Below are 25,616 nucleotides of genomic sequence, written 5' to 3'. Positions count from 1 at the left end.
CGTTACATTATTTTCAGGTCCTTTAATCTGTTTCACATGCCGCCAACATTGTCACCCAGGCTGTTGCTTGTCTTGCAACTTTGTTTATAATGTCATAGCAGAAAGCTTATTCTTTTTTTTTTTTTTTTTGGTAACGTAGTAAAATCAATCAATCTTTTGTGAGTTGTGTCTCTTGTCTGAGAAATCTTTTCCTATCCTGAGATCTCCTGCATTTTCTTCTAAGTATTTTAAAGTTTTGGGTTTTTTTCACTTTAAGGTCTTTAATCCATCTGGAACTAATATTTATAGATGGTGCGAAGATTTTTCATTCGAAAAGCCAATTGTCACAACACTTTTTATTAGTCTGTTCCCTCTCACTGAGTCGCAATGCCACTGACATCATAAATCACATTCCCACATATGCTTGGATCTGTTTCTGGGCACTCTATTCTATTGATCTCTTTGTCTAGCCCGGCCCCAATACCACATTGTTTTAATTACTATCACGTCCAAATAGGTCTTGGTATCTGTCAGGGGCTTATTCTTTTTCAGAATTGTCTAGTCTCTTCTTGGTCCTTGGCTCTTCTGCATGAATTTTAGAACTGGCTTGCCTAACTCTCTGAAAAATCCTATTGGGATATTCACTGGACTCACATTGAATCGGAAGATTAATACGGAGGGATTTGTATTCCTGACATTGAGGCTTCTCATCCCTAAATTTAATACATCTCTCCACTTATTCCTTTTATAGTCTATAGTTTTTATAGTTTTACAGCCTATCGTTTTGCTTCATAAGTATCTGTGAGTTTTTTGGCGGTTCTGTACAACTTTAATTTTATTGTTAATGATTTATTTTTAAAAAGATATTACAGTTTCTAATAACTTAGTGTACAGAAACACTGTTGGATTTTGTATTTTATTTGTATTTGGGTATTAACTTTGGTCCAGCAACCTTGCTGATCCCCTTAGATGCTAGAGAATCAACTCCCGAATAACATGCCTGTGGAATCTCTTGGATTTTCTATATAAATAATCAAACCATCTGCAAAAAACGTCAGAGATTTTGTTTCTTTTCTTTTCCTAATCCTTCTATCACTGAGGAATGGCTTCTAAATCTGACTTCTCCCAGCTTTCAGGCTGTGCCCGTGGCCTCACCCTGGGCAGCTATAGTCTTGCACCTTCAGTTCTAAATAAACAAAAGACCCCTTACTTTCTCCAGGGCTTTACAGTTTACAAAGCACTTCTGCTTTCATCATCTCATGGATCCTTATTACCCCTACTTTACCGAGAGGGAGTATCTCTTCTCCATGTCCAGAGATCTAGTTGGGCAGAGAACGGTGCTGGGAGCCCTCTGACAGTCCCTCCCCTCCTGTTTCTCCTGTAAGCTGAAAAGTTTGGCCAGGGATGGTCTCTGGTATTCTCGGACCCATGATTGCTCTGGGCGGTCACAAGGCTCAAGGAACGTCTTTGAGGGCTGAAGGCCAAAGATAAAAAAGGGAGGAGGCATCTGGGTACACTTAGGTCCTCAGACTCGCGTCCCCAAACGTCGTGGAGGGTGGGGAAACGGGGACGTGTCCTTGGAAGTCGGAAGGCTGATACAAATGATGGGGATGTGGGAAAGAGGACATTGTGTCCAGCCCCCGGCCTCCAGACGGATTCTCCTCCCCGCTTGTTAGAACATCCTCTGGACCCGGAAGGGGAGGACGAAGCAAGGCTCGGGGCCATGGGCCTCCTCCTGCGTCGCCCCCTCTAGCTGCCGCGCTCAGCAAACACTTCTGACGCGCAACCCCAACCCCGGGCGGAGCGCTCCCGCCCCTCCACCCGGCCCCCGCGACCCCCCTGCCCTGTCCCCGCTCTGCCCCAATATTGCGCAGGCGCAGGTCCAGGGTGCAGCCGCGAACGCGCCCTCTCGTGGCTGACTCACAGATCGCATCCTTTGTTGTGGCGCTGGGGGCGGTGAAGAGGAGGGGGGAAGATGTGGGTGGAGTCTGGGACGCAGATGCGACAATCTGATCACAATGATGAGATTCCCTTTCCTTTGTCCCTCATGACAACATATAATCCCCCGTTGTAGATGCAGCTGAAGAAAATATGGCCCTCAGAAATCAGGTTGATAGAGACAGAAGTGGAAGGAGAAAGTTGGGGAGATGATGCATTCATTCAGTCATTCATTCATTCAGCAGATTCTCACTGAGATGGGGAGAGCCAGGGACAAAGGACCAGAGGAATTAAACCGGGACACTGACAGGCACAGATCAGGCAGAAAGCCCAGAAAGCCGGGGAGACAGGTGTGCAGAGGCAGAGACCTGACCCACCTGTCCCCTCGGACGGATGCTCGGACTGGCGAGGGGCCACTGAGGGAGCTCGAGAAGGGACAGCTCGAGGACCAGGAGGGACACTAGTCACAATGGACCGAAGCAATCAGATATGCCTAAAGCCATACCTTCATAATTATGCTACTGTTTTTGAAAAGCTAACAGGCTGAAGTTTGAGGGATGCTAGAGAATCCACTCATTATTTAGAAACTGGCACATACAGGGACAAAATCAAGTATTTATCCTATCTTTCCTGAGCTACAACACTCAGTAACCAAATAGTAAGTGAGGGGCAGTTTCTGTGTCGAGAATTATGCCTGCTAATAAGGGAAAGAGTGATTGGATGTGAGTATCGCCACTTGGGGGAGGGGGAGACTGATAGATGAGGCACAAAGCCTCGGCGGTGGCTGCGCTTCTGGATGGAAGAAGCAATACCTCCATCTGTGAAGTGGTCTTGCTGAAGAAAATGGAACCTACACCTGATCGGGACTCTCAATCCAACTACGATTTGCAGGAAATAACAATGTACAGGAAATACAATTTACGGGAAGTACAGAGGTCAGAGAGACTTGTTAAAGAACACCCCAGAGATGCAATCAGCAAAACCCAGACTGGAAAACTGCATGACAAATGGCCTGGTTCTCTCAAGGAAAAAGACAGAGAGAGAGAGAGAGAGAGGTTTGGATTGGGAACCTATGGCTTTAAAGAGATTTAAAGGGGAGGCATCGATCAGTGGCAGTGTGTGTGCCTTATTTGGATCCTGATTCAAACAAATACACTGTAAAAAAAAAAAAAGACGTTTATGAGAAATTGGAAATCTGAACACTATAGGTCTGAGAGTAAGGAATTATTATTAACTTTAAGGTATACTCATGTACTAGGTGTAACAATTGTGATTGTTTAAAAAAGAGTCATTCTATTAAAAATAATAAGTAAGGGGGCGCCTGGGTAGCACAGTCGTTAAGTGTCTGCCTTTGGCTCAGGGCGTGATCCTGGCATTCCGGGATCGAGTCCCACATCGGGCTCCTCGGCTGGGAGCCTGCTTCTTCCTCTCCCTCTCCCCTGCTGTGTTCCCTCTCTCTCTGGCTGTCTCTCTGTCACATAAATAAATAAAATCTTTAAAAAAAAAAACAATAAGTAAGAATAAAAGAGTCCTCATCTTTCAAAGATACGTGCTAAAATATTGACAGAGGAAATGAAACAGGAGGGAACGTTCGGGGGGGTACAAATGACAGGAGATTGGCCACAAGGTGCTGACTGTTGAAGCTGGGGGACGGATATATGGAGGTTTCATTCTTTTATTCTGTAGACTTTTGTTTTGTTTAAAATTTGCAAACTAAGGGGCACCTGGGTGGCTCAGTCGGTAAAGCGGTAAAGCGTCTGACTCTGGATCTCAGCTCAGGTCTTGATCTCAGGGTCGAGAGTTCAAATCCTACGCTGGGCTCCACACCCACCAGTGCAATTTGCAAACTACAAAGTTTAAGGACCCTGTGACCCCACTCTCTACGCCCAGGCCCCAATGAACAGAGATGCTGAGCATTCTAGCAGCGGCTTGCAATCCAGACAGCTCTGAGGTGGGGAGGTCCTTCGGTCGGCCACAAGGGACTTCCAGGGGACTTCTGGCTGGCTCCTGGCACCGTCCCTGGTTGGGGGAGGGGGAGAAGCATCCATAAGGAACCTGACCTCTGGGGGCCTGGTGGCACTGGGTTCGGGCACTGCTACCTTAAGACCAATGGAGGCGTGAGTGGGGGGCTCCAGAGAAGAGCAAGGGAGTCACACGGAGCCACCGAGGGGCTGAGGCCTGGGCAGCTGGCCAGAGGGGCAGTTCTGCCTGCTCCCTTAGAGCCCCCTGACTCTCCCTCTGCCTCCAGAACCTATCTCCCTCATGCCCTCCGTCTCCTTCTCTGGGAAGGCAGAGAGGCGCCAAGGTGACTCTGGGACCAAGCCTGCCCTGTCTGAGAGCCTGAGTGGATGCTGACTCTGGAATTCGGTGTCTCTCTGGGGATGGGTGCGGCCGGCGGTCGGGCAGTGGGGGGGGGGCGGGGAAGATGAGGACTAAGTAACCCGCCCACTGGTCATCAGGCCAACACTGTGCCCCTCGGCCCGACCAGAGCTGGTCCCCGGCGTCCATGTTTGGGGTGCTGGTCACAGCGGGGAGGTGGCGCTGCCCAGGAGGGATGCTCACGCACGCACCGGGGATTTTGGAATCCTGGCACCCGCGGGTCCCCGTCTCCTTCTCAGGATGTCTAGGGAGAGTCCCCCTGCCTGCTCTGAGTCAGAATCCCCCAAAGAGAAGGGCATCCCACCCCCTTTACACCTGGAGCCAGATCCCTGGCTGAGGCAAGAGGGAGGGGGACAGGGCGCCCTGGCAGCCAGGGCACGGGCCTCAGCTGGTTGGTAATATGGCCTTGGGGGGGGTGCTGGTCATGAAGCCCTGGTGCCTCACTCTTGTCGTCTGAAAATGGGGGTGAAAGCAGTCCCTGGAACTGCCACGGGGATGGAAGGAATTACCGTAGGGGCGGTGATGTGAAGCCTGGTGCACGGTGGCAGGGGGTGCTCAGCCAGTAGTACCCCCCCCCGTCCACGTGCAAACTCCGTGGGGGCAGGTGTCCCCCCCCACCACCACTTCCTCTGGGTCCGCACGCAGGGGGTGCTCTGTAAATACGCGCTGAGTTCATGAGACTGTGGCTCTGTCACAAGCACACCGAGAGGTGAGCATTATCTTGCCAGGTCGTAGGTGTGGGAACAGAGCCTAGAGCGGGCACTTGAGTTTTTCAAGGCCACGTCTCCAGCAAGTGGTCAAGGCAGGACTCGGGTCGGGGCTGGCAGGCCTCCAAGCCTGTGCCAGCCCTTCCGCTCCCCCGCTCTACCTGCCTAGTGCTGTCCAGGTCTCTCTCTCTGCACAGACCTGGGGTACAGGCTGGGGGTGCTTGCTCTGGGGATCAGGGCTGGGTGAATGGGCACCGAGCTGTTCTGTGTGCTGTTAAGGAGACTGTCGCCCTGTCCCCCCTACACCTGCTGGTTGCTGGGCCCTGCGTCAGGTCTGGGGATAGGAAGATAAGAAGATTCTAGTGTCGTCGTCCCCCCCCCCCCCCCCCCCCCCGCTCCGCAGTGCTGTGCACAAGGGCCAAGCGGGCACCCAGCTCGGCCTAGCAGAGGAGGAGAGCGCAGAAGTTCTTCCGGGAGGAGAGGAGACCTGTTTTGAGTCATGCCAGGTGAGTGGCAGTTAGAAAGCATGTCAGTTGGGCGGTCAGGCAGCAGAGCAAGCCTGGGCAGAAGCCTGGTGTGTGTGTGCGTGGTTGGCAGGGGTGAGAGGAGGGGATTCTGGATGCGATGGCCAGGTACAGGCAGGGTCTAAAAGCCATCAACAGCTAGGGACTCAGGGCAAGGGGAGCCCTTAGTGTTTTCAGAGGGGACTGAGTTAGTCAGCTTGGTGGTTTAGGAACCGCTCTCTGGCCACTGGGAGGGGATCCCTGGAGGGACCTTGTCCTGTGAGGAGAGTGTTCACCCCAGATTCAGTGCCTGCTTGGGTGGGGTTGGGGAGGGACCCACTGGCAGAAGCTGGGGCCAGCTGCTCTGGACACCTCCCCCGTCGCCCCTCCCTCCCTCCTTCTCTCCTCCTCCCCTGCTCCTGTCTCTGTCACTCACAGGGGCCGGACAGGCTGGGGCAGCCATGGCCGCAGCTCTAATCTGGATTCTTCTTATGGGCAAGTCGGGGCCTTCTCCTGGGAGAAGGATTCACGGGTGAAGAGGTGGAAAGACAGAGGTCCCTCGGGGGGAGGGATCTGGGGCCAGGGGCCAGAAGGACTTTGGGGTGTTCCTGCTGTGTCCAAGGGGAGGTCCAGGGAAATGGGGCTGGGAGGGGGGCTCTGGGATGCGGGGGCCTGAGAGCTCTGAAGGGTGGGGTTCCTAGGCAGAGGTGGGCCTGACAACACAGGCCCGGAGTGTCGTTGGCCCTTTAACGGCCCGCCCGCTGGTCTGCCTTCTTTCTAAGCCCAGGCTAAATTTGGCCTTGGGAGGGTGTGGGGGCCTGCTGGGGCAGGTCCTTTCCCTGGGGCTCAGGATCCCATTTGCTCAGCTTTTATTGGCTTCTGCTGTGGGCCTCTTGCCCCCTGTGTATAAGGGAGTTGGGAGGGAGTCCCGAAAGGGCTACCCACCTCCTCCCAAAACTCCTTCCCTCCCCTCTTCCCTCCAGCTTCCCAGACATTCTTTCTTAAAAATTATTTATTTATTTATTTATTTATTTATTTATTTATTTATTTATTTATTTATTTTAAAGAGAGAGAGCAGAGAGAGTGACTGAGCATGTGTTTGTGGGGGTGGTGCGGCAGGGCAGAGGGCGAGGAAGAGAGAGGACCCTAGGCAAGCTCTGCGCCCAGAGGGGCAGAGCCCGACAGGGGGCTCGATCTCAAGACCCTGAGACTAGGACCTGAACTGAAACCAAGAGTCGGATGCTTAACCGAAGGAGCCTCCTAGGCGCCCCGACACGGCTTTCTTAAGGGTTCTTTTACAAGTGCCTTTAACAGGCATCCTCCCCACCCTACACGCCTCTCAGCCAGTCCCTGCCCCGTGTGACCCCTCAAAGGGAGCCTAAAATGAGGACTGGGGGAGGGGGCTCCCACACATCCAAACCCAACAAAGGTCTGGGATTTGTCACTGAACCCAGTGTGTGGCACAGCCAGGACCCCACCCCCTGTCCTTTCCTGGGAGCCCCCCCCCAACTTCCTGCCTGGAGAAGGCTGATGCATGTGTTTGGGGGCTGTGGGGTCCCCACAGGTCTCCTGGCAGGGCTGGGGGACGCCGAGGCCCAGGAGACCACCCTGCAGCCTCTTGTGGGCCGTGTCTTCGTGCACACCTTGGACCAGGAAACCGTCCTGCGTGGTCCTGAGCACGCCGGTGAGAGGGGCCTGAAGGGCATGGGGGGGCTGGAGGTGCCTGGCCAGGGGCCGGTGAAGGCTCCTGTCGTTTCTCCAATCCCCTCTCCTCCCTTCCACCAGATGTCCCCCCCACCGCCCCTGTCACCTACCACGCCCACCTCCAGGGACACCCAGACCTGCCTCGGTGGCTCCGCTATACCCAGCGCAGCCCCCGTCAGCCTGGCTTCCTGTACGGCACCCCCACCCCCGAAGATCGTGGGCGCCAGGTCATCGAGGTACCCGGCAGGGACCCCAGTGGCTGGGTCCCCTGTGGGCATTCGTGCGTGTTCATTTACATAATTTAGATGCCTCTAATTTGAGGGTGTCTCAGTCCCCTCCGCGTTTCTCCCCTCGCCCCATCCCTCAGCCCTCTTCCGCATCCCCCCCCACCCAGGTCACAACCTACAATCGGGACAGATTTGACACCACCCGGCAGAGGCTGGTGCTGTTGATTGGGGACCCAGAAGGTACCATCAGCCCCGCCGAAACCCCGCCCCACCTCCACCCCCCTCCGAGGCCAGTCTTGGGGGATTTCCCTTGGAAGGAGGGAGAGGGGTGTGAAGGGGACACTTGGGAGTAATGGGAGCAGGGTGTCCTGAAAGGGCTCTGGAGTTGTATTCTTGGCCGCTGTGGACAGTCTGCGGGGCCTTGGGAAGCTGTTGAGGGTGTGGGAAGGGTATCTGGGGCCTGTGAGGGGTGGGAAGTTAGGGAGGAAGGAAGGAGTCTGAGGGGCATGGGGAGGAGCTCGAGTAGGGGAGGCTTGGGAAGGATCGGTGCAGGACTCCGTGTGGGGCCTCAAGTGCCAACCTGGCATCTCCAGGCCCCCTGCTGCCATACCAAGCTGAGTTCCTGGTGTGCAGCCATGACGTGGAGGAGGTGCTGCCCTTGACGCCTGCCAGTCGCTTCCTCACAGCCTTGGGAGGGCTCTGGGAGCCGGGGGAGCTCCAGCTACTCAACATCACCTCCGCCTTGGACCGTGGGGGCCGCGTCCCTCTTCCCATTGAGGGTCGCAAGGAAGGGTAAGTTTGCGACCCAGGAGGGCTTCCTGGACGTGGTGGCAGCCGGCCTTCTGGGAGTGGTGGTGGGCACAGAGCACCTTCGTGCACCTTCACACCCATGTGTATATCCCAGTTCCACATCACCATCCACTCCCCTCCAGCCGCCCCTTCATCTTCTTGCCCTTCCTGGGCCCAAACCCTGGTTTCCCTGAACTCTCTACTCCCTGATAACCCATGAGGACATAAAAGACCCAGCTATCAAGAGACATTCCTGGGGGCATAAGCCCCCCCAGAAGACTGGGGTGCTCTGTGTACTCTCACCATAATCAGGTCTCAGGGTGGTCCTGCAACCCCAAAACTCCAGTGCCCAGTGCCTGACCCCCCGGACTCCCCCCCCCCAGTATGCTAACCGTGGCTTCTCTCTGGCCCAGCGTTTACATCAAGGTGGGCTCTGCCTCACCCTTCTCCACCTGCCTGAAGATGGTGGCATCTCCCGACAGCCACGCTCGCTGTGCCCAGGGTCAGCCTCCACTTCTGTCCTGCTATGACACCTTGGCACCACACTTCCGTGTTGACTGGTGCAATGTGTCCCTGGTGAGGAGGGACCCTGGCTCCGGGGGATGGGGATGGGGATGGGGCCTGGTCCCCATCACAGTCTCCTCCCTAGCCCTCTTCCCACCCCACCTCTCTGTTCCTGTTTCTTTCTCTGATTATGCACACACACACACACACACACACACACACACACACACACACACACACTCTGAAGTTCCACCTCATCCCACGAGAGGGCGACAGAGTCCATAATCCAGAAAAGGGATAAAGGGATCCCGGGGTCCAGAAGTCCCCTATGCGCCCAACCCAACAGCTAGAACAATCATTCCAATAGGGCAGTTCCAAAAACCCTTTCCCCACCAGGGGACTCTTTGGGACAGCTCTGTCTGCTTCCTCCTAAGGTGTCACCTAGCAAATCTGCCCGCGATAAGGAAGAGAGAGCTCTCACCCCCAAATTATAAACCACGGATGCTCACTACTGCTCTTGGGGATATTGAGCAGTTATCTGAGGTCCCTAGAGACCCTGACTTCCTGGGCTGGGAGCCCCTGGAGTACTCTGTTCCCGCGAATTGACCCACAGTGCAGCCAAGGTCTGATGGTCAACAGCATCCTTGAGGACTTGCTGTGTGCTAGGCTTTAGCCAATCAACATGCTTTACGCTTGCCGGACCCCGGAGCCAGACTGCTATTAGTCTTCTGACTTTGTAGGTGGGGGAGGGAGGCACGGGGAGGGAAGTCATCCAGCCCAGCCCTGTCTGAATCAGGATTTAAACCCAGGCAATCGGGCCCTAGAGCCGTGCTCTAACCACTGTATGGACCTGCCTCTCCTCACCCTTCTCTCTGGGTTCCTAGCCCAGGGCTTGTCCTGCGAGGTCACCCAGGCTGGGGAGACAGGCAGGAGGAAGACCTGTGGTTGTGTGGAGCACCCCTGCCCCGTCCCCTGGGGGTCTCCGTGTCCAGCCAACGGCTCGTCGGTGAGCCCTGGGCTCTCTGAGCAGGTGGATAAGTCCGTGCCAGAACCCGCAGATGAGGTCCCCACCCCAGGTGATGGGATCCTGGAGCATGACCCGTTCTTCTGCCCTCCGACTGAGGCCACGGCCCGAGACTTCCTCACCGATGCCCTGGTCACCCTCCTGGTGCCCCTGCTGGTGGCTTTGCTGCTCACTGTGCTGCTGGCCTACATCATGTGCTGTCGGCGGGAGGGACGGTGAGCGGGGGGACAGAGGGCAGGGAGGGCACCGCGCCTCACCCCCACAGAGCTCCTTATGGCCATTGTGCTGCCTGGGGACGCAGACCCCTCAGGGAGCGGGGCCCTCAGCCTGGGGGGATGGGGATCTCTTGCCTGGCCTGGCACCAAGAGGGGGTGGTGGATACTAGCTAATCCTCTCCCCTGATTTTCCACAGACTGAAGAGAGACCTGGCCACCTCAGAGTGAGTAGGGGAAAGCTGGGGGGCTGGGTGGGAGCATCCCTAGACTACCAGGCTAGACCCCCCCCCCCCCCCCCCCGCCGCAAACTCCATGAGCAGCACAGAGAAGCCAGATTACTCTGGGCTAATGGGGGCCACGCCTGGCTGCTGAGCTCCAGGTCTGGGCTGGCTGCTTGCTGGGCCTGACTTCTCTTGGTCTGGCCTTGTCATTTTCTGGGTCTCCGTGGAGGACTCTAACCTGGGACACAGGAGGGGACCTGGCCAGGTGTGGGGGCCTGCAGCCACCCTGGGGGAAAGGGTTCGAGAAGCAGCTTCAGAGGCTGCATGCACACGCACACACAGTTCCCTGAGTCAGACACTAGGTGTGGTTCCAGGCTGGCTTCTGCCACACGACCAGCGTGACCTCTCTGGCCCCGGTTTCTCCGCCTGCCAGATTTCGGGGCCTTTGAACTAGCTAATGTCTGCGGATGTGTTCAATTCCTCCAGCCCTTCCCAAATCCATCTCACTGTTACTTTGCTCAGGTTCCCCCCTGCCCCGATGGCCTTACCCCTCCTCTGTCTCCAGGCTTCTTCCACTCCCACTCCCTTGAACCCCAAAGATTCCAGGAGGCAGGCATGAAATCAGTTAGGCTTCTTTTATTCCCGCCGCACAGAGCCTGTGGCAGGCCTGGCACACCTGCCTGCTTGCCTGGCCTGCCTCCTTAATTGCGGCGGCATCTGGCCACCCTGCGAACCTCCTTGCGCAGCCGCTTGTGCCCCCTTCGGGAGCCCACCAGCAACCGGCGCTGCCTGGGCTGGCGCTGCCCAGACTGGCGCGGTCTCTGGGCCCTGAGCTTGAACTTGGAGGCAAACTTCTTGCCCATGCAGAAGGAGCCCGAGGCCCCCTTGCCTGTCACCTGCTTGAGAACGCCCTTGTCCACCAGCCCCTTGAGCACTCGCTTAAAGCGCCAGGCGTTCCGGGTCATGTTGTAGCCCATGGTGGCGACCGCTTTCTTCAGGGCGGCAAGGCTCACGCGGTTGTGCATGCCCCTGTCCGCCACAACCCCCAGGATCACCTTGGATATGCCGGGCTTCCGGCGGGCTTTGGGGCTGGTGCGGCGCCCAGTCTCATTCTTGTCGGAGGCCCCGGAGGCACTGGCCTGCTGGCCCGCACCCTGCGCCGTGTTGGAGGCCAAGGGCGCAGAGGGGAGAGGCGCCAGAGTGTCTTTCTGCATCTCTTCCTGCGGCGGGTGAAGAGAACTAGGAGCAGGGACCCCCAGGGTGACGGCGGGAAGTCTCCACGGGCTGCTCTTTGGTGGGTGAGGCGAGTCTCTGCTCCTGGTTCCCTCAGAGGCTTCTGCAAGGGCTCGGGCCCCAGCCTCCCCCTGGGTGGCCAGAGGAGGACCAAGGATGATCTCCCACGGCTGGCCTCAGCAGGGGCCAGGGGGCAGGGGGTGGCAAGGTTACCTCTGTGGTGACCTCAGGGGGACATTGTGAGGCCACCAGAATCCTATGAGGATCACAGTGGTCCCATTGTTGGAGACAGGAGTTGCCAGATACTGTGGGCATCGGATGAGCCAGGTACCCTGGGAAGAAGGGCTGAGGCTGTGCGGGTGGATGGGTGGACCCACGTGGTGTGTACATGTGCGTACAGGTGTGTTGAGAAACATATGCACCTGAACCGGCTGATTTCAGGGTGTTCTGAGACCCCAGGGTTTTTTTTAAAGATTTTATTTATTTATTTAAGAGAGAGAATGAGAGCAAGAGGTGGCGGGGGTGGGGAGGGAGAGAGAGGGACAAGCTGACTCTGTACTGAGCATGGAGCCTGATGTGGGCTTCCATCTCAGGACCCCAAGATCATGACCTGAGCTGAGATTGAGGGTGGGACACTTAACCGACTGAGCCGCCCAGGCACCCCCTGAGACCTCAGTTTTAAAACCCACCATTTTGACCCCACCAGCTCAACCCACTGGGTTAAGGAATACGAACATTTTTGCATCAGAATTATACCCACATTTCTGAGTTGTTATGGGGCGGATATTTTCCAGAGCGAACAAAACTGTAATTCCTTGCTCTGCCCAGGTCGATTTGATTCCTTGGTCCCCTTTGATCACAAAGCAATGGAAAGGCTCTGCTCTGCTTTGCCTTTTTTTTTTTCTTCCTATTTTCATTTTTATTTGATCGAATTTTTTTCCCCATTGAGATGAGTGATTTTCCATGTCAGTTTTTCAAGGAACATTTTATTCCTCAATTTTTTTGGCCTGTGCCAAATTTGATCAATTATATCTTCTGCCATCGTGGAAATTCCCTTCTGACCAGTGGTTTCGGGCATGGCCAGTGCTGCTGGCTCACGTTGGGAGCCCTGAAGCTCTCAGGAAAATCTGCTTCCTCCAGCAATGTTGAATCAAACACCAGGCTTACTGTGTGCCGTATTAGCCCTTGTTGGTTTGGATTTTGAGTTGATTTATTTCTACGAATCCTTTTTTTTTTTTTTTTACTTGTTCGATGTCTACCATTTTTAAATTATCCACAAATTGTGATTCTGCTGCGTGTATCAGAGTTTGCTGATCAGAAAGTCCTCCAGCCTGACCCTCTTCTGTGGTCTGTGTGTCTGAGACAGGGCTTGAGGGCTTGTGTTAGTGGCAGAAAGAGTGTGTGTGTGTGTGTGTGTGTGTGTGTGTGTGTGTGTGTGTGTGTAGGAATGCCCGCCTGTTCCTTCGTCTGCCAAGCTGCTGATGTGGAAGGGCTGTGGGGGAAGGCAGCAGCGGGGCTGGTTTCTCCTCCTGCTCTGGAAAAACATCCCCAGAACATTTTCCACCTGTGTGTGTCGCCAGAGTAATGAGACCCAGATGCAGGGCTGGGGGTAGGGGCATTACCTGCCTGGCTTCCTCTGGTCCTAAGCATCAACATGCTTTTTGCTTCCTTGCTCCCTCAGCCTCCCCTTGCCTGGAAATGGAAAATTGTGTTTTGGACAACTCTGCTTGCCAAATTCCAGGCTCAAGAGCTCATCTTGACCCTCCCCTGGCCGTAGAGGGTGACTCCGCCTCCTCCCGCCAACCAGACAGGACTTGGTCCTACTCACCACCACCCCCCGCCCCCCAAGGAGTGTGGCCCATTCAGCATGAAGCTAGAAAGTCTGACCTGCCGTCTAATCTCTCAGGCTCTAGCTGGTGTTGGGGTCCACTGAGACTTGGACAGGGGTGGGGATCATAGCCCCCCCCAATTTGATTAGTAACCCAAAGGCAAGTAGGGTAGTTTCCACCCTGCCTGGGGCCCCCACACCTTTAAGGAAACTAATTCTTTTTTTTTTTTTAAGATTTTATTTATTTATTTGACAGAGACAGAGACAGCCAGCGAGAGAGGGAACACAAGCAGGGAGTGGGAGAGGAAGAAGCAGGCTCACAGCAGAGGAGCCTGATGTGGGGCTCAATCCCATAACGCCAGGATCACGCCCTGAGCCGAAGGCAGACGCTTAACCGCTGTGCCACCCAGGCGCCCCAATTCTTTTTTTTTTAAGACTTTATTTATTTATTTGAGAGAGAGAGCGAGCACAAGCTGGGGGAGCGGGAGAGCAAGACCGAGACTCCCCGCTGAGCAGGGAGCCTGATGCGGGACTTGATCTCAGGACCCTGGGATCATGACCTGAACCGAAGTCAGACACTTAATGACTGAGCCACCCAGGCGCCCTCTTCTTTTTTTAAAGACTTTATTTATTTTGAGAGTTGGCTGGGGGAGGGCAGAGGGAGAGGAAGAGGGAGAGAAGCAGACTCCTGGCTGAGTGTGGAGCCAGCTCGGGGCTCAGTCTCAGGACCCTGAGATCATGACCTGAGCCAAAAATCAAGAGTTGGTGCTCAACCGACTGAAACACCCAGGCGTCCCAAGGAAACTAATTCTTGTCGTTTGTAATGAGGAGTCCCTGCTGTCTATCTCACCTGGCAACCAGGGAGTCTGGGAAAATATCTCCAGGCTGGACCCACAAATGTGGGTGAGTTCGTGTAAAGAGGCTTGGAAACATCCCTGTACCGGAGGCCAAGTACATCAGCGCACCAACTAGAACAAAATAACACTAATGATGATAATAGCCATATCAGGCTCCCTGTAATATTATCTTCCCTTTGCTGTGATGCTGACCAGGACACGTTGAAGTGTGTTTCCTGTGTTAACTTGTTTAATTTGTACAAAACTGCATTGCAATTGAGGAAATAGCGGCACAGAGAAGTTAAGTGACGTGCGTAAGGTCACACAGGCAGTAAGCAGCAGAACTCACATTCGAACCCAAAGCAAGTCCTCGTGCTTAGTTACACTGGGCTACCCCACTTCTCAGCATGAACTGAAGCTTGCCCCAGACAGCAGAAAGCAAGCTCGTGAGAATCTCAAATGAGAATGCGCTGAGCTTTCTGAGAAGACAGAAGAGAGTCTTCTAGAAAGCCTAGAGCTCAGAAAGGACTTCCCGACTGCCCTTGGGGATTTCAGGCCCACTGCAGAGCCAGGGGCTGGCCTCAGGGAGCTGTGGTCTGGAATAGAGGCAGAGAGCAAAGACTCTGTGTCCAGAGCTAGCCCTGGGGCGGTGGTGGGAGAAGTCCAGGTACAAAGGCCAGGGAGGCTTGATGGGAGGAGCCGTAAGATGAGACCGGGGAGGTCTGGCTGGAAACAGCAGGAGCCGAAGGAGGAGGTAGGAAGAGATGGAGGGATGACACAGGGAAGATTAGATGGTCAATGGTAGGAGAGAGTATTAGGGGAGCGAGCTGAGTGCTAGAAGGGGCCTAGAGGGTCATCGGAATATAGAACCCAGCGAACACTGGCCTCTGGAAATACGAATCCACCGTGGGATCTATCCATGTCGAGCATCTCAGGAGCTCTTAGCATGTGCTAGGCACTTCTCTAAACATTTTTCTCCTTTAATTCGCACCACAGTGCTAAGAGGTAGGTTCTAGTATTATGCCCATTTCACAGTTGACACTGGGGCACAGAGTGGCTCGGCAACTTGCCAGGGACACACAGCTTTGAATCCAGGCTGTCTGCACCCACACCCTATGCCTCCATCACTGGACGCTGAGCCGGCACCAAAGACCTTCCTGTCTGTCCTCCCCTTCCCGCCCTCCCTCCCCCCAGTCATGTGTAGGTGGGGAGGACTGCAGGGTGGCTCAGAGGCAGGGCCACCCTGAGCCTCCGGTGGGGGTTGACTCCCAGGGCTGATGACTGTGCCGGCCCTGTGCCCGCAGCATCCAGATGGTCCACCATTGCACCATCCGCGGGAACACAGAGGAGCTGCGGCAGATGGCATCCAGCCGGGAGGTGCCCCGGCCGCTGTCCACGCTGCCCATGTTCAACGTGCGCACGGGCGAGCGGCTGCCTCCGCAAGTGGACAGCGCCCAGGTGCCCCTCATCCTGGACCAGCACTGAGGGCACAGCCAGGTGGGCCTGGAGGGGGCGGTGCCAGCCCAATTTCTGGGGACAAGGTGGCTTCTGGCTTGAGGCTGGGGCAGATGGTGGGCAGGGGGGTGTCAAGGGAAGGGGCACACAGACCTGCCTGCTCCTCTGAGGCCGCCGTGGGGGCTGCTCAGCAGGGCGGGGGCTGTGCCTCCCAGTGCCCGACACTCGGGGTCAGAGGGCTGGGGTGGGGGCAGGAGGACCAGGGCCTGGGAATCACAGCCCCTCACCCCCCGCACCCCTGCTGTTCCAGTTCCAGACCCGGCCTCCCTCTCCTCTCTCCCCACCACGCACAGAGCAGCTGGCCCACAGCCACATCCTTCCTCAGGATTCCGGCTCTTGGCCTGATGGCCCCCAGGCTTGGAACAAGCAAAGAGATGGTAGGAGGGGGAGGTGAGGCTGTTTGGGATCCGGACCCCCAGAATAAATAGCTGCCACTCTGCTCACTGTTGCTGTGCCAGTTCCTTCTCAGCAGCCTCCCACCACCACTAATTGCCTCAGTTTCCCTTTCTGCCTTCTGGGAGTCCTCAGTGTGAGCCAGGGACTGCCAGCCTGCCCTTTGGACTCTGGGCATTTTGCTGGTTTCCCAACTTCTCTGGAAGGAAGAGGGAAGGACCTGCTACCTGTGGCCCTGGTCTTACTCGTCGGACAGAACCTGACAGCGAGGCGTTACTGGGTCGTCCCACTTTACAGAGGAGGAAACTGAGGCCAGGGAGTGTAAGCAACTTCCTCAAGGTCACAGAGCAAGCAAGTGGCAGAGTTTGGATTAGAACCTGGTATGTTGGGGCACCTGGGTGGCTCAGTCAGTTAAGCGTCTGCCTTCGGCTCAGGTAATGCTCCCAGGGTGCTGGAATCGAGTCTCGCATCAGGATCCCTGCTCAGCTGGGAGTCTGCTTCTCCCTCTGCCTCTGTGTGCTCTCCCCCTCTCTCAAATAAATAAACAACAATTTAAAAAAAATGAACCTCGTATGTCCACTTCCACACTGCCTTCTGGAGGGCTAAAGGGTTCTGGCAGCAAGAGGTCCAGGCTCTTATCTGTCCGGATCCCCTAGAGGAAGAGCCCTTTTGTAACTCACGCTGCGAGGGAGTCCAGTCTATCTATGAAGAGAGGGGTTGGGATATGGGACCCTGAATGCCTGGGCTCAGTGACCCCTTACTGGTGGGCTTCTCCAGGGGCTGGGCAGAAGTCAGGAGACACCGCGTGACCTGGCACCCTTGCTGAGCTGAGTGTCACCAGCTTGGCCCTGGAGAGCTCAGATGGCTAGAAACAATTCTCCCAGGTGACTACAACCACACCAGACCAACTAGGCCCCTGCCTACGGCCGTCCTGAGCCACAGCCAGTCTCACATCTGACCCCTGCCTTGGGAGGCCAAGCCAGAGATCAGGCCCGAAAGGGGACCCAGATAAAGGAGGGATAACAGAGGGGCAAGGACTCACGGCCTAGGTCTCAGGCCCCTGGATCTGGGTGGCAACTCCAAGAAAATCCAAAAAAAGACAAGGCTTCCTCCATGGTGACCTCAAAATCCCTTTTTGAGTTTGACCACCAGGCCTGGGATCCACCCACTGTCCTGGGGCGTGGGTGGATCCCTCTCCCTCCCCCCAGGGGGCGGTGGACCGTGCAGATGGGGGGCTGCACGTGCAATTTTCCCTTACTTGGAGACAGGGGCCCAGGCTTGGGGTTGGTGGGGAGGGCAGCCCCCAGTCTCATGGTGGCACGTCCTGGGCCAAGGACCCCTGAGGACGGCTACGTTTCTGAATATCATATTTGAGGTGTTCAGAAGTGTACAGGCAAGGGGGTGTGAGTGTCCCCTTGGACCTCTCTCCTTTCCCTCATTCCCCAGAGTCCCCACCTTCGAGTATGTCCTGAATCCATCCACTTCTCACGGCCTCCCCTCTGACCTTCCCGGCGCAGCACCAGGATCCGGCTCCTGGGCCCCTGCAACAGCCTCCCCACGGCGCCCCGTCCCTTCTGTCCCTCCAGTCTCAGCTCCAGCAAGAGCCGGGCCCATCCTCTCAGGAGAAAGATCGGGGCATCTCGCTCCCTGCCTTTGACTCTCCAATGCCTTCTGGTCCCACCGAGAGTAAGATCCATGCTCTTGACTGGGGGTGCTGGCCTTGCCCAGCCCTCTGACCTCATTCCCACTCTTCACACCGCACTGTGGCCATAGAGCCTCATAACACGCTCCTGCCTCAGGGCCTCTGCCCCTGCCCTTCCCTCTGCTGGGATTCCCACCCCCTCCCCCCATCCAACAACTCCTCCCTCACTCCTTTTGGTCTTTGTCCAAGGGGCAGCTCCTCAGAGAGCCCCCTCCGGCCCCCCTGCTTCCAGGGCACCCTGCACACCACCCCCCCGTGCCCTGTCTAGGCTGGCTTCCCACTCTAGATAGAAGCTCCAGGAGGGCAGGATTCTGGGGGCCCGCTGGGGATGTGGGCAGCGTCTGCACACAGTAGGTGCTCAGGAGAGATGTTCTGAAGGGAGGCTCGGGTCTGGGTGTGCTCAGAGCTCTTAAGGAAGTTGCTCCTCTCTGGGCAAAGGGGGTGGGCAAGGCCACTACTAGCCCTTCTGCCACTATGTTCCGGTCTCCCTGCCTGCTGAGCACCCAAACCCGTTAGTTATTTAGTTATCCCATAAGCATCTGCGGAGGCCAGCAGAGGCTCAGGGCAGGCACAGGGGAGGTGCTCAGTAGACGTCTTTGAGTGCCTGCTGGGGTGGCCTCCCCCCACCCACACGGGTCCCCTGACAAGACAGTGTCTCTGTCTCTTCATTTCCTCCTTTGCCTTGAGGCCCCTCATCTGGCCGGAACCTGGAGTTGCACAGAGTCCGCTTGGGCTGGAGGCTCTGAGCTGCCAGCCTGCTCTCCGGGGTGCCTCTCCTCGACCCCTGCCCCCTGGAGGAAGGGGCTGCCCGCTCCCTGACTTCGCTCTTGCCGGGGTAGCCGGGGCTGGGAGCGGTCCCTGCCGGCCCCTTGCTTCCCTCCCCTGCCCCGCTCTGCCTTGAGATCGTGGCTCCCAGGAGCGCACGGGAGCCTGGCTGCCGGCCTGGGAGGAAGTGGCCCAGACGAGGCGCTGGGAGGATGGCGTGACTGAGCAGGACACCGAGCCGTGCCCGGGCACAAGGGCGCGCATACCCAGGCCCCCCCGGCAGCGCATGGGAAAGGCACGGCCATGCTCAGCACCTCTCTCCTGGCCGAGGGGTGAGGTCCCACGGGAGTCACACACAATCCTCCACAGCCAGGGAAAAAACAGCCACCGCGGTCCCCCAGCCCTCTCCACCCTGAGATGTGGCCTCACGTCCTGCTCCACCCTCGGCTCCTCCAGTCCCACGGCCAGCGCTGCCCCAAGGCCCAGTGTGGGGGGCCTCAACCTTCACCCTGAACAGGGCCCCACAGCGGCCTGACTCTAGATGTTCCCTCAGCAGCTCTCAGTCCCGGAGGAGGATGTCTGCCCGAGGGGAACAGAGGGCCCTGCCTACTGCTGGCCTCTATCCCCACAGGGCCTGCGTCTCCCCGATTCTTCACACACACACCCTATCTACAGGGTGGGTTTGTTGGGATTTGGGCTCAGAGCAAACAGGACTTGAATCGTGCCTCTGACAGTTCGTTTACTCATAAGACTAACCATAACTGCCTGGGGGCTGTTAGGAGGCTTTGCGAGCCCTGGACGAGTGCCCAGCCTCTGGCAGCTCCCAAGACAGGAGACCTTATTACATATGAACCCTCGCATGAACACGCCCAAATCAGAGGCCCGTCGGTCCCGCTGCCCCGTGAGGTCCAGATTAAATGAGCTCCGTTTACGTTCTGGGCCCTGTGAAGGGTTCATGCTCTCCTTCTAAGCCTGGGGTGGAAGCTGAAATTGCCATGCTTCCTGGTGCTGGTCTGCTGGCTAGTGAAATGGTATTTTGCGGGTATATTGGGTTAAATAAAACGTTATTAAAATTAACTTCACCTGTTTCTTTTTATTGCCTTAATATGGCTCAAATGAAAAATTACATCTGTGGCTCGCATCCTATTTTTACTGGGCAGAGCTGGTTTCATGGCTCTTCCTTTATCTCCACTCCAGATCAACCCAAACCCAGAACTCAGCCCCTTTGCTCGCTCTCTCGAACACCTGCTTATACCAGACCTCGGTGCATGCATGAGTTTTCCAAAGTCTGGAGGAGTTGCAGGGGCCGGGGTCTGCCCCACAGCAGTGAAGTCACCTAGAACTTGAACACGTGGCCTCCTTGTTCTAAAATGTGCTTTGGTCCCTGTCCCACCCCGTCCTTCTCTTCCTTCCACCGCCTTATGCCAAGAAAACCCCACTCTCCGGCATCCGCACGCACCAAACTCACCTCGTTCTGGGCCTTGCTGCGCACGTGCTCTGCAAAGGCGTTGAAATCTCCGCGCGCGGAAGGGTCTGGTTACCCTGCTAGACCAAGGCCATCCTTCTTCCCGGGCCTTGCTTCCCAGTCCGTGGACATCTCTCAGCTCTACTTGGTACCCTCCGGAGCGCCCAGCAGGAAGGGGATGGAGACACGCGCTCATCAGCACTCTGGCTGCATGGCCCTGACACTTTGGGACGGTGGTATCTCCCCACACTCAGCTTCTTATGGTTTTTCCCCTGCTCCTCCTCGATCAGCTGCCCCCATTCACCTGCAGGCCCTCCTATGCCCTCCGTCACGCCTATGCACACGCACGGCTCTACTGCTAGATAGACCCTTACCTTCTCAGTTCACATGGCATCTCTTCTGCTGCCGTAAGTGCGGAAGTGGTCCTCACATATACAGACCCCCCCCCACCCATCCCCAACACACCCACGTGTGTGTAGGGCCCCTTTGAACACAGCCACGTTTGTTGATGGGTGGGCGGGCCGCAGACCGTGAGACACATTCTCATCCACACAGGGGTGTGTGGGAGGCACCGCCTACCCACTCACACAGCCTCCCACACTCACAGCCGCCGAGCAGGCTTCCCCTGTGCGTCCTGGTTTTGAGAGCAGCCCCACACTTCCTCTCCTGCTCTACACACAGCTCCAGGTGCCCCACTCGCCTGAGGCTCACACACTCCAGCTAGACGGCCCCCCAACCGCCTCTCCACTCATCAACCTCACCCATGTCCATCCAGGAAAGTCTTGGAGGCCCCGGGGCAGCTGAGGGGTAAAGAGCTAACCCCAAAGAGGAGGGGAAATCTGCCACGTTTTGGTCGGGAAAAAAATCCTGCCAAGAGATGGGCTCACACCACAAAAGGGACCCAGGATTCTGAGAGAGCAGCAAAAATAAAAAATCCAAACAAAGGCTCCTTCCTTTCTAGAATTTTCCATCTGAAGTTGATTGAGAGATCAGCCTGATGAATGTAGCCCATCTCCTCCCAGAGAAGACGAAGGGGAGTCCCGTGGAGTGGCCGAGGGAGCTGCCGGCACTGTGCCACGAACAGGGGGCAGCTGGGGCCTGGGGGAGCGGGTCTGGGCAGCTCTATTTAGGGCGGCTGTGATGTCAGCGGAGAGGAGGGCTTGAGTCGGGAATGTGGTACAATGGCCCCTTTGTCCCCCTCCCCTCCTGTCCTGCACACACACTGAAACCACATTCTGGCCTCGCATCACAGGCTCTGAGCTGCCCGGCACAGCCCTGCCACACGGTGTCACCTCATGTGCCCTTGTACGGGCGTGTGCCCACACATGCATGCACACACTCATGTCCCCGTGCGTAGATCCGTGCATACCCAGTAGGAGGCATATTCACTCATTTGTCTAGAGAGGCTCAACACGGTGGCCACTAGCCGCTTGTAGCTTAAAGTTAATTGCAGTTAAATGCAGTTTAAAGTTGAGCTCCTCAGTGGCACCATCCACAGGTCCAGTGCTCCTGAGCCACGTGGGGCTCGTGGCTATGCTATTGGATCCCACAGACAGAGTGCACTTCGAGGTTGCAGCAAGCACTGGCCTGGGGCCTTCCACGCTGTCTGTTCCCCCACGGGTGCTGGTTTTCCTTGCTCCTCCCCTTACGCCTGCTTGTTCCCGTTCAGTTCAGAGTGAACGGCACATACAGCTCCATGCTCTCGCCTAGAAAGCCTCCCTTGCCACCTCACGTTCTCGCTTTAGTTTCCCCAGTCTCTAAGCAGGGCCCAGTGCCCAGTCCTGCATGGCACTCCTGGCCTCTGGCCTCAGTCAGCCCCATTAAGCCTGGAGAGCATGGGGGGAGGGGGGTGGGGAACGGAAGGGGGGAATGAGGGGACACAAGATCTGGAGTCCAGGGGGCTGAGCAGGCAGAGGAAGGGACATAAAGAAAGGCCTGGACGTGGAAAGCATGGTGCATACGTGGGAACTGTGGTCACCGTTTTTGGCTGGTGTAATAGGTGTGGGCAAGGGAGGGGACAGCGAGAAGGCACAGGTGGGTAGCATCCAGGTAGAGCCTTGGCTGTCCCCTGGGGGCAGGGGGGGATCCTGGAGGCCCGGGGCAGACGGGGGTTCCCAAGGCATCACCCATCCATCACCGCACAGGTCGGGCAGTTTGCCTATGAAGAAACCCTCATTTACATGTCATAATTTCTTAACCACTTGAGACTAATTCCTTTTCTACACTGTCCAGATTGTGGTAGGAGTGCTAATGATGAATTATTAAAAGGCACAATTAATCGTCATGACCACTTGATGACAGCAATGGCATTAGCTTTGCTGCCGACGGCCTCTTAGACTCCGTTTCTCTGAGACCCGAGGGAGGGACAGAGTGGGGGGGCCTTTCCTGCCTTGGTGGTTTAGGCCCTGAGACTTTGGGTGGGTGGGCTCGGGGCATGGGCTTCAACTTCTCCTTGTCTCCAGGTCTCTGGGTGCCTGGTCCGCTCCCTACTTCTCGATACCTCTGTGTCCCCAGCGACTGCTCACGGCTGTCCCCCTTCCCTGAGGCTGGGGAGCTGAAAATCACCTTCCCTCCTGGGGCCTCAGGTTCTCAGACAGGCCGGGGTGAGGGGAGGGCAGAGGGGGAGGGAGAAGAAGGAGGCAGGGGAAGCAAGAATTTTTTGGAAAGGATCAGGCATGGGCAAGAGGCAGAGGCCAGACTAAAGGACCTGCCAGGCCACCATGCACCCCGGTGTCATGGGGACTTAGAAGGCCAAGAAGGACCTGGTACCTGTCCAGAGGCTCAGGGCCTGTTGCCCGCAGGACAGCACCCTGTAAGTGCCTTGATGGCAGCTCGAGGGCCCTGGGGAGGCTCCTTTGAGGACAGGCCGGCTCCCTCCCTCCTTCCCTGGATCTGGAGAGCCAAAGCCCTTCCTCTCCTCTCAGAGACCCTTCTGGAGCTGTCCTGCCNCCCCCCCCACCCCGCCAAAGCGCCCACCCCAGGCTCCCCACCCCTCCCCCCAGACTCCAAGGCAGGAAATCAGAAGGCCACTGCAGATATGTTTGGGTCATTTCCACATGCTTTATTCCAGCAATCAAAATAATTAAAAACATCTCAAATTATTATACACATACAAAATAGGTACAGAGTCTTGCTTCCTCCCAGCCCTAGGGGAAAAAACTGCTTTGTGCTTTGGGAAGTTTGTGCTCTGAAACCCAGAGAGAGGACACAGGACAGAGAGGCCGTGAGGATNATTCTTGTCGTTTGTAATGAGGAGTCCCTGCTGTCTATCTCACCTGGCAACCAGGGAGTCTGGGAAAATATCTCCAGGCTGGACCCACAAATGTGGGTGAGTTCGTGTAAAGAGGCTTGGAAACATCCCTGTACCGGAGGCCAAGTACATCAGCGCACCAACTAGAACAAAATAACACTAATGATGATAATAGCCATATCAGGCTCCCTGTAATATTATCTTCCCTTTGCTGTGATGCTGACCAGGACACGTTGAAGTGTGTTTCCTGTGTTAACTTGTTTAATTTGTACAAAACTGCATTGCAATTGAGGAAATAGCGGCACAGAGAAGTTAAGTGACGTGCGTAAGGTCACACAGGCAGTAAGCAGCAGAACTCACATTCGAACCCAAAGCAAGTCCTCGTGCTTAGTTACACTGGGCTACCCCACTTCTCAGCATGAACTGAAGCTTGCCCCAGACAGCAGAAAGCAAGCTCGTGAGAATCTCAAATGAGAATGTGCTGAGCTTTCTGAGAAGACAGAAGAGAGTCTTCTAGAAAGCCTAGAGCTCAGAAAGGACTTCCCGACTGCCCTTGGGGATTTCAGGCCCACTGCAGAGCCAGGGGCTGGCCTCAGGGAGCTGTGGTCTGGAATAGAGGCAGAGAGCAAAGACTCTGTGTCCAGAGCTAGCCCTGGGGCGGTGGTGGGAGAAGTCCAGGTACAAAGGCCAGGGAGGCTTGATGGGAGGAGCCGTAAGATGAGACCGGGGAGGTCTGGCTGGAAACAGCAGGAGCCGAAGGAGGAGGTAGGAAGAGATGGAGGGATGACACAGGGAAGATTAGATGGTCAATGGTAGGAGAGAGTATTAGGGGAGCGAGCTGAGTGCTAGAAGGGGCCTAGAGGGTCATCGGAATATAGAACCCAGCGAACACTGGCCTCTGGAAATACGAATCCACCGTGGGATCTATCCATGTCGAGCATCTCAGGAGCTCTTAGCATGTGCTAGGCACTTCTCTAAACATTTTTCTCCTTTAATTCGCACCACAGTGCTAAGAGGTAGGTTCTAGTATTATGCCCATTTCACAGTTGACACTGGGGCACAGAGTGGCTCGGCAACTTGCCAGGGACACACAGCTTTGAATCCAGGATGTCTGCACCCACACCCTATGCCTCCATCACTGGACGCTGAGCCGGCACCAAAGACCTTCCTGTCTGTCCTCCCCTTCCCGCCCTCCCTCCCCCCAGTCATGTGTAGGTGGGGAGGACTGCAGGGTGGCTCAGAGGCAGGGCCACCCTGAGCCTCCGGTGGGGGTTGACTCCCAGGGCTGATGACTGTGCCGGCCCTGTGCCCGCAGCATCCAGATGGTCCACCATTGCACCATCCGCGGGAACACAGAGGAGCTGCGGCAGATGGCATCCAGCCGGGAGGTGCCCCGGCCGCTGTCCACGCTGCCCATGTTCAACGTGCGCACGGGCGAGCGGCTGCCTCCGCAAGTGGACAGCGCCCAGGTGCCCCTCATCCTGGACCAGCACTGAGGGCACAGCCAGGTGGGCCTGGAGGGGGCGGTGCCAGCCCAATTTCTGGGGACAAGGTGGCTTCTGGCTTGAGGCTGGGGCAGATGGTGGGCAGGGGGGTGTCAAGGGAAGGGGCACACAGACCTGCCTGCTCCTCTGAGGCCGCCGTGGGGGCTGCTCAGCAGGGCGGGGGCTGTGCCTCCCAGTGCCCGACACTCGGGGTCAGAGGGCTGGGGTGGGGGCAGGAGGACCAGGGCCTGGGAATCACAGCCCCTCACCCCCCGCACCCCTGCTGTTCCAGTTCCAGACCCGGCCTCCCTCTCCTCTCTCCCCACCACGCACAGAGCAGCTGGCCCACAGCCACATCCTTCCTCAGGATTCCGGCTCTTGGCCTGATGGCCCCCAGGCTTGGAACAAGCAAAGAGATGGTAGGAGGGGGAGGTGAGGCTGTTTGGGATCCGGACCCCCAGAATAAATAGCTGCCACTCTGCTCACCTGTTGCTGTGCCAGTTCCTTCTCAGCAGCCTCCCACCACCACTAATTGCCTCAGTTTCCCTTTCTGCCTTCTGGGAGTCCTCAGTGTGAGCCAGGGACTGCCAGCCTGCCCTTTGGACTCTGGGCATTTTGCTGGTTTCCCAACTTCTCTGGAAGGAAGAGGGAAGGACCTGCTACCTGTGGCCCTGGTCTTACTCGTCGGACAGAACCTGACAGCGAGGCGTTACTGGGTCGTCCCACTTTACAGAGGAGGAAACTGAGGCCAGGGAGTGTAAGCAACTTCCTCAAGGTCACAGAGCAAGCAAGTGGCAGAGTTTGGATTAGAACCTGGTATGTTGGGGCACCTGGGTGGCTCAGTCAGTTAAGCGTCTGCCTTCGGCTCAGGTAATGCTCCCAGGGTGCTGGAATCGAGTCTCGCATCAGGATCCCTGCTCAGCTGGGAGTCTGCTTCTCCCTCTGCCTCTGTGTG

At 56.5% G+C, this 25,616-nt stretch overlaps 1 protein-coding gene across 2 annotated transcripts; it reads left to right on the top strand.

Moving 5' to 3' along the window:
* Positions 1 to 5,446: 5,446 nt before the first annotated feature.
* On the top strand, positions 5,447 to 16,494 carry SGCA (sarcoglycan alpha). 2 transcript variants are annotated; one of them, XM_019804333.2, is made up of 11 exons: positions 5,447 to 5,509; positions 5,945 to 6,001; positions 7,071 to 7,190; positions 7,292 to 7,446; positions 7,605 to 7,677; positions 8,031 to 8,229; positions 8,640 to 8,802; positions 9,761 to 9,969; positions 10,167 to 10,193; positions 15,392 to 15,584; positions 15,853 to 16,494. In XM_019804333.2, the coding sequence occupies exons 1-10, from the start codon at positions 5,503 to 5,505 to the stop codon at positions 15,570 to 15,572; spliced, it is 1,191 nt and encodes a 396-aa protein (XP_019659892.2). In that variant the 5' UTR covers positions 5,447 to 5,502; the 3' UTR covers positions 15,573 to 15,584; positions 15,853 to 16,494. The 2 variants fall into 2 exon arrangements, with proteins under 2 accessions (XP_019659892.2, XP_002923776.3); XM_002923730.4 differs by lacking the exon at positions 5,447 to 5,509 and adding an exon at positions 5,590 to 5,635.
* Positions 16,495 to 25,616: the final 9,122 nt, after the last annotated feature.

The sequence above is a fragment of the Ailuropoda melanoleuca genome, chromosome 13 (genome assembly GCF_002007445.2).
Source record: "Ailuropoda melanoleuca isolate Jingjing chromosome 13, ASM200744v2, whole genome shotgun sequence".
In the NCBI taxonomy this organism is placed as follows: Eukaryota; Metazoa; Chordata; class Mammalia; order Carnivora; family Ursidae; genus Ailuropoda; species Ailuropoda melanoleuca.
This window is presented reverse-complemented; position numbering and strand designations above follow the sequence as displayed.